Genomic DNA, 14,723 nt, shown 5'->3' on the forward strand with positions numbered 1-14,723 from the left:
CTTGTTCAACTGTAAACACACAAAAGAAACAGGTAAAGCTTACTTTATCACTTCATTCCCCATCTACTGATCCCAATCTCAATATTGATCCATATATAAGGCGCACCTGATTATAAGGCGCACCATCAACTTTTTAAAAAAAAATATAGGCTTTTAGGTGTGCCTTAAAGTGCGGAAAATACAGTAACTTAACACATTTTTGAGATACCTCTATGTATTGTATATTATTTAATGGGAATTAACTAGAACATGTCAAAATCACCTTTCATAGTCCATTTTAGGTAATAAAACTTGTCAAACAAAATCTTCCTCGTCGAGATGACATCTAAACAGTCTCTCACACACACACACATACATACGTACACACAAGTAGCCTTAACTCGTCAAGTTTTGTGGCGTCTTAATTGGATCGGTCGCCTTCTTCTGGGCTAGTGGAGATCTCCCGGAAAACCTCATCCTCCAGCATGCTCTGCAAGCAGACCAGGAGGTCATAAAAGTCAACTCGGAGAAGATATTCACTTCATGAGCTTTCCCTCACCGTCAGATTATTGATTCCCTCAGAAAAGGCTCCAATCTGCCTCACCGCGCCCTCGGAGTCATCCATCTGACAAATGTGTTAGCGGTGGTGAGGGAACGCCGCCAGAAGCGAGTGACGGGCAAGGAGCGGTCAGACCTCCTCTAGCTGATCCAGGTGGTCATCAGGGTCCCGGTGGAGGTGCACATCCACGTTCATGGGGCACACGTACTCGCTGCCGTCATCATGACGTTTCTTCCGAAGCGTCCCGAAGCTGCCGAAGGACAAACGCCTCGGCTGTTGAAAAACAAACAAAAAAAAAAGGCCTCGAAATTTGTACTCTGTAAAAGTCACTTAAAATGCCTTGAAAACCTATTAAAAAACCTTTAAAAACTACCAACTTTTAGAATCCCCTGAAAACAAACTCTAAACCTTGTGGCATTATGTTACAAATTATGGAAATGTCTTCTTTTTTTATGATATCTTAAAAGAATCAGTGGGAAAAAAAACTGAAATTTCCAACATGTAAAATTTCAAAATTCAACGATTCTGACGTGATTGCAACTAGACGTGTGAGATTTTGTGTACATAAATAATCACTGTCCAAATTTTGGACCATATGAAACCATTATAATTCCAATTTTTGACATGCATTTTAATCGGATTTATTACATTGATGTTCCTGCAATTTTTACAACAATTCGTTGAGCGGGGGTCAAACTATGTTCGCAAACATAAAATTCTTTGTTGATATGTTTCACCTCAAGTCAGTAGGTGGCGGTAGAGACCAGTTAATGGCTATGTCAAAGTGTCATCACATTTTTTGTGGGTGTTAATAAATGTAATCTACATATATATGAATAGAACTGATGCCACTAAACAATTTGAGTGGTTGAAGTAAAAAAATCCATTAATAACTTTAAATATGATGCCTTTAAAACAAAATTAGGAAAAAAATGCAATGTGTATAGTTTGTGCACAAGGGTTAATACCCGCTTCTATCTTTGGAACATCATGAAATCATAATTATAATAATCTTGAGAATATCCGTCAAACTTGCTGCCCTATCAAACGTCTTCTGAAGTCCCACCTTGACCTTAGCGGCAGCAGTGAGCACGACGTAGTCTGGGTTTTCCAGACACTCCTGCTTGAGCCTGTGCGCGTCGGCACCCACCAGCAGGTGGAAGTGTGTCGCCAGGTGACGTCGAAGCAAGGTTTTTCCCGGAGGGATGTTGAGCAGCAGAGCCAAGGCGTCCACTGTGAAGCGCGGCTCCAAAACCTTTCGCAGCGCAAAAACTGCATTCACTTCTCAATCTCTGAGGTTGAAATTGAGACCCACGCCGGCCGGCACCTCCTCACCATGAGACCTCCGTGCACACCGCTGCCTCGGAGGTTGGGCGCGTATTCAGCCAAGTCCACGGAGCGCAGCCACTCCATCACTCTGTGGTTGCTCCATTGGATCACGTCGGACGGTTGCGTGCATTTCTGCGTGCGGAGACATCAACAGGCGCGGCGTCCATCGGACGGCGAGCGCTCGGTTGTTTTACCTCGTCGGTGGGCCGCCGACTCAAACAGTCGGCCTGGAAGGAGTTGAGGCGAAGGACCTCCACGGCTCGCCTGATGCTGAGATGGTGCAGCACACTGCCCACTTTTAGGGACAGGAGATCCTCCTAAAGCAACATCAATGAGGCCGAGTCTGTCCATCATGTCACAAAGTCTGAACACCGTTCCGCGGTTGGGGTCGTAAGGCGAATTCATCGTATGACGGGCAATCCAAACCTATGTTAAATAGCTAATGCGTTTAGAACCCCAGGTAAAAACGTCAAAATTGTACATATATATTAAAATTGGTACCAAAATAGTATAGTAAGTGCTATGCATATATAATAACATGAATACAATCAGAAAAAAATCATAAATAAAAACTATTGATAGGATTTATTTACCTTTGAGTGTCGCTTTTTATGCCCAATTAGGGTTTTTTATTTTTATTTTATTCCTAATTAGGGTTATCTCCAACATGGTTTCCATATAAATCATCTTCTAACTTCTCTCTTTAACATCATTAGCAATCTTGGGACCCATGGCTAACCCTTTAAACTTTGAATTAAGCAGTAAAACGCACTATAAATACGCTTTTGTAACCACTCAAAATCGAACAAAGCTTTACCGTTCCGCCATTTTGAAATGAGTGAGGGCGGCCAATAGCAGACCAACATCTCCATGAGGAGACGCTAACCAATAGCAGACCAGCATTGTAGTCACACGTTGCATGGAAGCAGTTAGACAGCAATAGTAAATAAGATGGAGATGGAGGCAAAACAACACAAATACAGCCAAGCCCCTAGGGTCATGACAGTTGTTTTTGTCGCAAATCCGGGAAAATGTCATAAAGAGGGGATGAAAAAACTCAGTATTCCACATCGCAACATGAAAATAAATCAGGGAAGTTGTAACATGGGGGTCCCCTGTATCACTAGTACTTTCGAATACAGTCATACGATACTGTATGTCATTAAAGTATGCATCACTTTGTTAGATTAGTTTGTTAAAAAGTATCAAAACTTCTTATTATAAATAAAGTGCATAGTGAAAAAGATGCGTGTGTGTTGTTCTGACCACTGTCATGTAGTGCAGCATACGCGCGTCCACTCTGGCCTCGTCAAAGTGACTCTTGTATTGCGGCAGGCCCACGTCGTCCAGCCATCCTGAAACACACACACACACACACACACACTAAGTGGCGCTGACATTCAATAAAGCTCACCCCCACCACATCCCCGAAAGCAACGTCCACTCACGAGTGACCCAGTTGTGGTCCAGTTTGCCCTTAAGAACATCATCGGGAGACTGCAGAGCCTGAAGAGCCAACTGGAGCTTCTTCCTGTGTAGAGGGTGCTTCATGCCCAGCTCCTGGGGAGAGACAAGAGCGCCCCCAGGGGGACGATGATGGTAGGCCGCCGTGCAAGGAACAAAGTAGCAATGCATAATGTCAGATTCCGTTACATTTGGTCAGTTTCAAACACCAAATTCTGAAAACTAGACTCTACTATGACATATGAATTCAAAGTTGTTTTAAACATGTCATGTTTAAAAAAAAACCAAACATCTTACACCAAACTTATACTAAACACATTCTATGTATTGTGACATCTTTTTTTTTTTTACATCTTTACTGCGCATAATTTCCATGTTAAATATTAATACTGCACCGTATATCATCATTACCAATTTTCTTATAGACTTTTATCTATAAATGTACCGTATTTTCCGCAGTATAAGGCGCACCTAAAAGTCTTTAATAAAAAAAAAAAAAAAAAAAAAAAAAAAGCTGATGGTGTGCCTTATAATCCGGTGCGCCTTATATATGGATCAATATTGAGATTGGGATTCGTAGATGGGGAATGAACCGATAAAGTACCGTATTTTCCGCACTATAAGCGCACCGGATTATAAGGCGCACCCTCAATCAATGACACCTTTTAAAACGTTTTCCATATATATAAGGCGCACTGGATTATAAGGCACACCCTCAATTAATGATATATTTTAAAACTTTTTTAATCACAATATAGTAAAATTCAAAGTAACAACAAAACACACAACAGAAACGAAACTAAACTTACTTTATCAGTTCATTCGCGATCCACGAATCCCAATCTCAATATTGATCCATATATATGGCGCACCTGATTATAAGGCGCACCATCAGCTTTTTTTTTTTTTTCAAAAAAAGGCTTTTAGGTGCGCCTTATAGTGTGGTTAATACGGTAAGCTTTACCTGTTTCTTTTGTGTGTTTACAGTTGAACAAGGTTGGTCATATTGACATTGAGTTATTATGCTGTTTACAGTTATTATTTGAGTTGTTATTGTTATTACTTTGAGTATTATTATATTGTGATTAAAAAAGTTTTAAAATATGTCATTAATTGAGGGTGCGCCTTATAATCCGGTGCGCCTACTATATCGAAAAAGTTTTAAAATATGTCATTAATCAAGGGTCCGCCTTATATTCCGGTGCGTCTTATAGTGCGGAAAATACGATACTACGCATCATGTCAAAATCATTCATGAAAAAAAAGACATCGTTCCATCAAAAATGTCAAAATTGAACACAATGTCATTAAAGCTGTCTTGCGAAAAATCATGCAGATCATGTAATCATAAATATACTGTGCATCAGGCCGCCAAAAAAAATACTCTACGATAGAATAATACTATAAAAACATGTCTATACATGCCATTATTAAAAATAATACATTATTGGTGTTTAAAAATATTCCTGCTATGCCAGACTAAATCATCACATATGTGTGTCAGATTTCAAAAACAATGCATGCCGGTTTATCATTTCTGATAGCAGGTGCACCTAGTGTACCTTCTCCAGGTCGTGCTGGGACGCCTGCAGCAGGCTCTGACCCGAGCTGATCCAGTTCTGAGCTGGTGCGGCATACAAGCCCAAGCCCTGTTCATGGAGCCACTCGCACACGTCTTCTCGGGTCCAGCGTGAGAAGGGAAGATCCGGGTTTCCCGCTGGCGATGTGGACAGGCCCAGCCGAGGGCCCGCCGTGGCCCGGGTGCCCCCTCGCCGAAACTGGGCCTCATCGTCCGAGTTCAAGGATGTGGAATGGCTTCTCTTCAGCCTTAGGGAAAGAGTCGTGACACGGAGGGTGAGACGCGAAGTGGCGGGATGGTGGCGGGCGGGATATGTATTGTACCTCCCCAATAATTTCCTAAAGCCTTTGGACTTCTTCTTGCTTTCTGGTGGTGAGGGCGTAGCGGAGGAGGCCAAGTCCAGATGCTCGGCGACTTTGCGCTCCTCTGCTGCAATGGGTATTTGATATCACGTTAGTGTTTTGTTTCAAGAAAAAAGTTGCGTTGGACCAGCGTGTCTTCCGAGGATTCCACCCTGACCAAGATTTGGTGCACTGCTGGTATGTTTGCCTCCCCGTAGTTTCAATAATCCTCGGCCGAGGGAGGCGCGGATGCGCTTGGCACCGAACGTGTCTTCGCCGGCCAAAGTTCGACACTTGCTTTTGGCCTAGAAAGGGAAACGAAGACATGATTAACAAAGCGTACAATATATATTGTGTAATACAGTGGACCCCTGTGTTAGAGCGTCCCTGGCTTACGTTATTTTCATGTTGAGACCTGAAATAGTGAGTTTTTTCAACCCCTCTTTATGATATTTTCCCGGTTTTGTGGCAAAAACAACTGTCATGACCCTAGGGGCTTGGCTGTATTTGTGTTGTTTGGTCCCCATCTGCAAGCGCTTTTAAGTAATTACACTTATTTTCAGTTGCCGTCCCTGCAACGCACCAGTACAATTCTGGTCTGCTATTGGTCGGCGTCTCCTCACGGAGATGCTGGTACGCTATTGGTCGGCCTCACTTGTTTCAAAATGGCAGGAACGGTAAAGCTTTGTTCCATTGTGAGTGGTTACAAAAGCATATTTATTCATATACACAAGTTTATGGATATGGTTTGGATTTTATTGATGTATTTACATATTTTTTCACCCCTACCGGGTAAAAGACAAAAACGACAAATGGACCAATGACAAGATGACCTCACCTGCTCACTGGTATTGCTTGGAGATTCTGATACAGATCTGAAATCATATCCAATATAATCCACCAAGGACAGACACAATTTAGGAAAAAATAAAAAAATAAAAATAAAATACACATTTACAATAAATACTAAAGGTATGGTAAAATCCTGACTTAGTTTGTACATAGTAGCTTCTGTATTATTGTTTTTATTTTCTCAGTCGCTATTTTAACTTTTTCCCCTTAAAATGAATGACAAGAAACGATCAAATAAAATTGACATGTAAAAAATAACAAAAAAAAAATATACAAGAAATATTAAACTTTCACGTTATACCTCTCAGCCACCTGCGGGTGTCTTACTTGGTCCAGTTCCTTCATCTCATCTAACACGGCGATCCTTGGACTCGACTGCAGCGAGGATCAAGAAGAACATATTTTTCCAAATATTGTACAATTCATTAGAAGGGAATTTGGACTTGTGTGTGAATGTCAGTTATGTTGTGTTTACCTCCACAAAGCGCCTTCCTGTCTCGCCCTCCGACGCCAGCCCGACCGCGACCCCGGCAGGAAGTGGCGGATCATCCGCTATGTCGGTGTAGTCATCTTCCTTCGGCCTCTCTGAGGGGATGTCGTGTCATGTCAAAAGTATTGAGACATGTTCCTTACGATTTTTGAAAGCATGAAAATTTGAGAATTGCTAGCTCATTCATGAGACGAAACGTTCACTTGAGTGCGTTGTGGGATTGATTTTTTTTCCCTATATTTTTGTTTGTTTTTACCTTTGATTTTCTCTAGAACTTGAACACTCTCCAACTCTTTAATTCTTCGCTCCTGGCGACAAAAAATAAAGCCGTGAGTGACTTTATCACGGTAGAGATTGCTTTTTGTGTTTTTTTTTGTTTTTTTTTCACTTGCACCTTTTCATCATTGGCCGACATGATTGAGTCCAACAGTGTCTTCATCTTGGACATCTCAGCATCTTGCAGAAACACAAATGCACATGAGCGACCTTGTGTTAGGTGCGTACAAACACTGAAATGTGCATGGTTACTATTTCACATTTATTTCAGTATGCAGCAAAACGAAAGCGGCCAATCTAATCACAGCAGCTCTGTGCAAATATTCCTCCTGACATTTAAACACCTTGAAGAGACTAACAATCACAAAAGGTTGTACTGAAGACAAATTACCGAATTTTCCACACTATAAGGCGCACCGGATTATAAGGCGCACCTTCAATTAATGACATATGTTCAAACTTTTTTAATCACAATATAGTAATACTCAAAGTAATAAAGAAAATACAATATATAAAGAAACAGGTAAAGCTTACTTTATCAGTTCATTCCCCATCTACGAATCCCAATCTCAATATTGATCCACATATAAGGCGCACCTGATTATAAGGCGCACCATCAGCTTTTTAAAAAGATCTTTTAGGTACGCCTTATAGTGCGGAAAATACAGTAATTGGAATTCCGTGTGAGGATAAAAAAGAGCGGAAGAAGTTTAGGAGCCTCATCTTGAACTTTCGTAGATTCATGCTTTTGGTAACAATTTTTACAACTTTTACAAGTTTAGCTAGTTTTAAATGTTCAATGTTCATGTTTAAGTGTGTTTTCTTCTCCCCCTTAAGTTAAAAACATTATTACTTTTAAAAAATGCTGTGTATATTTTAGACTTTACAAAATACTTTTAAATTATTTTGAATTTGTTTTTGTTTTTCCCAAACCATTTGTAAAGGACTTTATGTAACATCATAAAAAAAAGAAAGTACAGTAGTCTGTCTGGTTTAAAATTCAACTGTTGTTTGTTGTAGTGAGACAGTGTGAAACTTACGTTTTTTAAAATTTGATATTAAAATAACTTTAAAATGTTACAATTCTAATGAGTTTTACCTGATATGTTTCAGCATTTAACTCCTATGGACACTGAAGAATTTGGAAGTTAAACGCTGAAACAATTAGAAATTTTACGATTTTATCATTTTTATTTATTATTATTCATCTATTATTTATTTAATACTGTATTTCTATCTACTTTCGAAACATTATTTTTTAAAATCTTTTTTTCCTTGTACTTTTCAGACCCACTTTTTGTTTAAAAGCTACTTTTTTCAGGGTATGATCTTGTTGCTTTCTTGTTGCTTTTTGTCTTATTTTTTTTGTTGCTTTCTTGTTGCTTTTTGTCTTATTTTTTTGAGAGTTGATGTGTGTGACGTAGGTGTGGGATCAGCTCACCTCTCTCTCCCCCCTCGGCCGCACTTGGTTTGCTCTCATCTTTTAACCTCTTCAGTTCGGCCTCTCGTTCCTTCAGCTCTTGCTGCAACAGCTGCAGCTCTTCCTGCATGCCAATGAATGAAAGTAACAAAGTGAGTTCTTTCAAAGGTGACCTCATTGCAGCGTTAGGGTGTGCGGGTGACTGGTGGCAGGAACTTACATTCCGAGTGGAGAAAAATTGGGGAAAAGCGGTGAGGAGGAAGCAGCGGGTTTAGAAGGCCACACAAAGAAGAGGAAGAAGAAAACAAGCAGGTCAAAGCTTCACCTCAACTCCCGTGGTCCGCTTTGAATGCTTGACACGTCGTTAGTAGGAAAAGATATTAAGAGCGGAGAAGAGATGAAGATCAAATTTGACTGGTGGTGTATGAATACGGGAGAAAAAGAAAAAACGCAGCGTGTGAATGTGGGGGTTTGATAAAAGGCTCACTTTGCAAGCTTTGCTTTTCCTGTCCCATTGCAGACGCTCGTTCTCTATGTCGGCCACACGCAAACGCAACTGGCTCACTTCCTGGTACAAGTCCTGCAGAGGAAGGAGAAGAGCATGACTTTCCTGGACGTGGACTTTGGCTGAGAGTGGGTAGCCGGGGATGTTCAGGCAGGAAACAGCTGCCACGGCAGGCGTTGGGTCTTGTCACATGATGCTGTGCGTTGGACCTTGGCGACATGCAAAACAATGAGCGGGAGGCCAGCCAGGAGAGTGCACGGAGCGGCTAAAAAGATGATTCTTTGCGGGATGACACCCGCTACTCGAGAGCGTCGTGCAGGAGGCGTAGTTGATTCGTTAGGTTAGTTTGCTGGCTAAATGTACAAGAAAAGACGACTTCTCCTTTCCACTTCTGATATGCTCAATGGGGCGTACTACCTCATTATCTCGGTGATCCCTCTCAGCTGTGCTCAGCTTCAGCTTCAGACCAGACACCTCAGTCATCAGCTCCAGCTTCTGAGTCTCCAACGCAGAACGGGTCAGTAGCTCCTTTTAGATGAGACACAAATTACCGTATTTTCCACACTATAAGGCGCACCGGATTATAAGGCGCACCCTCAATTAACGACATATCACAAAACATTTTCCACATATAAGGCGCACCGGATTATAAGGCGCACCCTCAATTAATGACATATTTTAAAACTTTTTCAATCACAATATAGTAATAACAATAATAACTCAAATAATAACTCTAAACTCTCAATAGCATAATAACTCAATTTCAATATGACCAACCTTGTTCAACTGTAAACACGCAAAAGAAACAGGTAAAGCTTACTTTATCACTTCATTCCCCATCTATGAATTCCAATCTCAACATTGATCCATATATAAGGCCCACCTGATTATAAGGCGTAACATCAGCTTTTAAAAAAATTAAGGCTTTTAGGTGTGCCTTATAGTGAGGAAAATACGATAGTTTGAAAAGATATGAAAAGCATTTTAAATAGTTGTCCTTTTTGCGAGATCCAGACACACAGGAGCAATCAAAACAAAACCTCTGGCCAGATGTATTATAGTAAACAAACAATTCATCTACTAACATAAACCTTACTTACCCATTTTGATAACGACAATTAATCAAAGCAGAACCTCTAGTCTAGGTGCGCCTTATAGTGCGGGAAATACGTTACAGTGATCCCTCCTACTTCGCAGTCTCAGATATCGCGGTCTCAGTACTTAGCGGGTTTTTCCAGGAAAAATTAAAAATATTTCAAAGTAAAAATTGAAAAAAACAAAAAAGTACATTATATAGTACTGTATTCATCAAATAACGAAGTAATATTAGTTAATAACTATGTTAAGAATTATTCAAGCATTAGAGTTTGTGACGTTTGTTATCTTATTTTGAAATGCATTCTTTTAATTTGTCGGGTCGCATTGCATTTCCGTTTCCTTTTTTATGTTCTCTGTGCGTCATTCGGCTCGTTACGGTAACGTAGTGAAGGACAACGTAAGCTCATATTTATAGTTTATTATCATTTATGGTGATAACGCACGCTACTGCCTATGTTTAGTAAGCGAGGAGTGTTTATTCTGTTTATTCATTTGTGTAGAGGTTGCACTTTATAGTTAGTAGTTGTTGTTAGTTGTTGCTAACCCGCTAATGTCGGCTAAAAATACAGTAAAATCATAGATTAAAGTTCGGCAAGTGTTTATATGTTAGTTGACTGACTTTAACATTGTTGTTGATTTAGTATTCAACAGATACTACATGATACACCATACATGAGCCAAAATAAATGTGAAGTTCAACGTGATGACTTGCGTACTCTCTCACCGGAGTCTTGGTGCAGTTAACCAGTCCTGAGAACAAATTCTCTACAAACTAAGTAATATTAGTTATTTAATGAATATACAATAATGTTAATAAGGATAATGTAATGTTAAATAATAGGAGAAAGGAAATAAAATACGCAAAAAGGATTGTTTATGGTTACTGCGGCTATATTGGGGCATACATAGAAATCTAGGAACTGATACCCTACTTCGCGGGTTTCAGACTTCGCGGGGGGTTGACACCCCCCATTAACAACGAAGTAGGGGGGATCACTGTATATTAGATGGAAGCTGAAGTGCGGTTTCATTCATACATTTTGCAGGAGCTCCTCGGTGGCACAAAGCTTCTCCCGATGACGCTCCAGGCAATTGTCCAGGTCCCGGATCTTCTCCCCTTGCACTTCCACCTGGTCTGTTAGGACGCTGACCTACAAACCATAATGATAAAATAATCAATGTTACATTTTTTGATCACTTTTTCAAAATCTCACAAGCCAACTCCCAAGGGTTCTTTAACTTAAACACATAAAAAACAACTACAAACCTGAAGGATGAGACACTCCTTGTCACTTTCCAGTCGGGTCAGACGCTCTTGGTAGACAGCCTCTGAGCTGTGGCCATTTGTCTGAAACCATCAAAGACTTTGTTTCATTTCTTTGAGCGATTAAAACGCCATTTATCTTTGTCACATATGTGCGAATCCAAAAACGTGTTTGACTACTTCAAAATCGTCTGACTTGAGTCCCCTATTTCTTGCCTCCCATATTCTCAATCATTTTGAAACGTGATCATAAAACGGCACAAGTTAGGCCGATGGAAAGTATTCCCCGTGTCTGGAAGGCCCATCAGTCACTCGGCACAGCGTTTAACAAAGCGAGGGAGCCAGAAGAGGAGGCGCGGGGATTCTAGAGCCTGCTTAGCTTCTCCGCCGACTAGTTTGGACATTTCTGTCACACTGGATAGCGTCCAGATGAGCTGAATACTTTTACCATTCGTCCCTGCAGCCACTCGGCCAGACCCTCGGCGGTAGAATCGGGAATCTGGCAACGCAGATTGTCCCGCTCTTCATTATCCATGAGCTCCAGAGCCGCCCGCAGGTCCTCCAGCAGGTGCAGCACGCGCAGGTTGCCCACGAACGGAGACGTGGGCGACTGGCAGTCAAACAGCCCGTTGGAGTAGTCCATGGCCTTGGAGCCTGGCACAACAAAGAATCAATGGTCATCCAAAACCATACAGCCAATCAGAAGCTTGATCAAAGTTAACGGAGAAAAAAAATGTATAAATATTAAATTGAATGGAGTGACTGCCTGGAAAGTTACTATGTCACCTAATTCAAACCTACACAGGCTCATAAATACTGTATTTTCCGCACTATAAGGCGCAGCGGATTATAAGGCGCACCCCCAATTAATGATATATTTTAAAATGTTTTCCATATATAAGGCGCACTGGACTATAAGGCGCACCCTCAATTAATGACATATTTTAAAACTTTTTCAGTCACAATATATACTCAAATACTCAAAGTAATAACAATAATAACTCAATAACTCTAAACAGCATAATAACTCAATGTCAATATGAGCAACCTTGTTCAACTGTAATCACACAAAAGAAACAGGTGAAGCTTACTTTATCAGTTCATTCCCCATCTACCAACCCCAATCTCAATATTGATCCTCATACCTGATTATAAGGCGCACGATCAGCTTTTTAAAAAAATTAAGGCTTTTAGGTGTGCCTTATAGTGCGGGAAATACGGTACTATTTTTTTATGTGTTACCTCGCTGCTTTATTACTCGGCTTTTTTAAATGTGAAAACAACCATGATAGTACATTCTGCAGTGACAGTTGTGGTGATGGAGGTTTTTTTTTTTTTTTTTTTGGTCATGTGATACTCCTTCGCACTGGAAAGGGCAGCGGAAAAAAAGTGAAGCCTGCGCACGTAAGTGCTGACGCTTGAAGAATCATTAGCTTGCGTCACGCCACAAAACAATGGAAACTTTTTTTTTTTTTTTTTGGGAAGAAGGAAGCCATCCCTGTAGCACAAGCTCACATTCGGAGAAGGGTTCATATTACAAAAAGGGTAGGAGTGGACTTCGGAGTCGGGGGAGAAGGGGGCATTTCCAGCATGCTCTGAAACGCTTTCCAGATGTGCACCGCCCCCCCAATTACTACCTGCGATGATCCCGTCCATTTGCTCCAAGGCGGCCGCCAACATCTCACTGGCATCGGACATCATCTTCTCATCCAATCACCTAGTAGAGAAGAAGAAAGTCACTTGTGGAAAAAGCATAATAGTTGAACCAATTCCAACTGTTCCAACACAGAGTCAGGGGCAGATTTGTACTCACAACTGCTGGCACCAAACTAATATATAAAAGGGACAATGGTGCTATTCTCCTCCATGGGAGGGTCTTGGCCCTTTCGTCACCCCAAGCGTGTCAACGTGGGACGTCTCCGCGACGTCTAGACCACAGGTTGCTTATTGATTATGATTCTTTTCCACGCAACAGGCATGAGCACAACTAAGGTCGGGACAGCGGCTCTCCTTGTTCATTTTTTGGGGAAGGTTCAGTGGCCTGATTTCCTGTAGCCTGGTACAAAAAGCTCAGCTTTTGGACTCCCTGTATAAAATTTCCAAAAGACAATTTTTCTTCCTCTGCAGGCATTTCCGCAGGATGACGGAAAGCGACTCATCACAGCGGGGTGCAAGTGCTATTTGGTCAGCTGCTCGTTTTGCACCCCAACATACACAAAAAGAGAAAAATAAAGCTTATCCCCTTAAAATCCAAATATTTTCCCTGCAACTGGGCCAGCAGTTGCTGCAATCAAGCAGAGAACGGGATTTTTAAGAAATCGAGCCGCTTTTGATTTTTAAAACAGCCACATATAGAAAAAACACATTAGTTACAGTGGACCCCATACGTGTAATCGGTTTTTGCAAAAACCCTGCATAGTTGGATTGGATTTTTACATTTTACCTTGTATTTTTGCATTGTATTTGGACTTTTTGTTTTGTTTTAATGATTTTTTCTCCTGAGATTTGATATTGTTAAGGGAGCATCCATTCATTTTCTATAGCTGCTTATCCTCATGGGTGGCTAGCCTGCTGGTGCCTATCCCAGCTGACTTTGGGCAGTAGAGAGGGGACACCCCGAACAAACATTCATGCACCCAATCACACACAAGGACAATTTATTATGTCCAATAAACCTCTCATGCATTTTATTGGAGAACCCATGTCGGCTTGGGGAGAACATGCAAACTCTACGCAGGAAAGCCGAAGCCAGCTGGAATTGAGCTTGTGTCGCCGCCGTACATATTTAGTTACTTTAAAAGTAATTTTTAATCAAAACACACATTTGAATTATTTGTCAATTATATTCATACATTTTTTAAATTAAAAAATAGAAATACTATTTAAACATGACGGTTTAACACTATATAGAAAAAAATGACAATTTTTTTTACAATTTGTTTAACAATTACAGTTTTAACAAAATAAAACATACTGTAATTACCCCACATGTTTATCGTTTAAAAAGAACGAAGGTTCATTTTAACAATTTACCAATCATTTTTATCATTTTAATAAATGCATTTTAACCAATGTTAGCAAAATCTGCTAAATTGATGTAAAAAATTTCTTATGTTTCCTGTTTGGCCCCATCCCGTGCAAAATACTCTGATACACTTTTCCATTTTGGCTCATTTAATTTAACAATAAACGTCTTTTGTTGACATTTTCCATGTGATCTTATATCACATATTAGAATGATGGGATTGTACCAAGAATAATATTGCTTTAGAGAGGTCGAGCAGGGGTTGATAGCACAAAGCCAGCCTCCTATGCACATTCTTGTGCAGGTTAACGCTCCCAACCTCCCAAAAGTGCCTGGTACCGACATCCCTGCTGACTTTTTTTTTTCCCTCAACCCCACCCCATTTGCCTTCCACACCAACTGACAAAATAGAACTCCTTTAGTGTCTCTTCAATGTTTGCCTGAATCCAAAAGAAAAGCAGGTTCTAATGTATACAAACTTTCCTATTATTCTTTGTAGTAGAATGTCCACTTTGTTGCGTTTTGCTAAATGTCTGGTTAAA

General features: G+C 40.6%; 1 protein-coding gene across 3 annotated transcripts in view; it reads right to left on the bottom strand.

Annotated features, from left to right (window-relative positions):
- The window catches only part of LOC148405707 (liprin-beta-1-like), a 50,272-nt gene that overhangs the window by 837 nt on the left and 34,712 nt on the right, over nt 1-14,723 (bottom strand). Inside the window, exons 4-27 of one of the 3 annotated variants that reach the window (XM_088406760.1) lie at nt 12,794-12,873; nt 11,605-11,810; nt 11,160-11,240; nt 10,930-11,043; nt 9,212-9,322; nt 8,777-8,869; nt 8,615-8,641; nt 8,311-8,413; nt 6,988-7,049; nt 6,850-6,901; nt 6,579-6,688; nt 6,405-6,478; nt 6,090-6,126; nt 5,430-5,556; nt 5,234-5,339; nt 4,894-5,158; nt 3,316-3,427; nt 3,134-3,222; nt 2,062-2,184; nt 1,874-1,999; nt 1,605-1,793; nt 674-811; nt 539-604; nt 381-469 (exon numbers count right to left, since the gene is read on the bottom strand). In XM_088406760.1, coding sequence (XP_088262886.1) covers nt 401-469; nt 539-604; nt 674-811; nt 1,605-1,793; nt 1,874-1,999; nt 2,062-2,184; nt 3,134-3,222; nt 3,316-3,427; nt 4,894-5,158; nt 5,234-5,339; nt 5,430-5,556; nt 6,090-6,126; nt 6,405-6,478; nt 6,579-6,688; nt 6,850-6,901; nt 6,988-7,049; nt 8,311-8,413; nt 8,615-8,641; nt 8,777-8,869; nt 9,212-9,322; nt 10,930-11,043; nt 11,160-11,240; nt 11,605-11,810; nt 12,794-12,857 — 2,544 coding nt within the window. In that variant the 5' untranslated portion in view covers nt 12,858-12,873 and the 3' untranslated portion in view covers nt 381-400. Of the gene's footprint in view, nt 1-363; nt 470-538; nt 605-673; nt 812-1,604; nt 1,794-1,873; nt 2,000-2,061; nt 2,185-3,133; nt 3,223-3,315; nt 3,428-4,893; nt 5,159-5,233; nt 5,340-5,429; nt 5,557-6,089; nt 6,127-6,404; nt 6,479-6,578; nt 6,689-6,849; nt 6,902-6,987; nt 7,050-8,310; nt 8,414-8,614; nt 8,642-8,776; nt 8,870-9,211; nt 9,323-10,929; nt 11,044-11,159; nt 11,241-11,604; nt 11,811-12,793; nt 12,874-14,723 lie in introns of all 3 variants that reach the window. The other 2 variants (XM_088406759.1, XM_088406761.1) reach the window with 2 other exon arrangements.

Source organism: Hippichthys cyanospilos, chromosome 22, assembly GCF_059441005.1.
Source record: "Hippichthys cyanospilos isolate Australia breed blue-spotted pipefish chromosome 22, RoL_Hcya_1.0, whole genome shotgun sequence".
Classification (NCBI taxonomy): domain Eukaryota; kingdom Metazoa; phylum Chordata; class Actinopteri; order Syngnathiformes; family Syngnathidae; genus Hippichthys; species Hippichthys cyanospilos.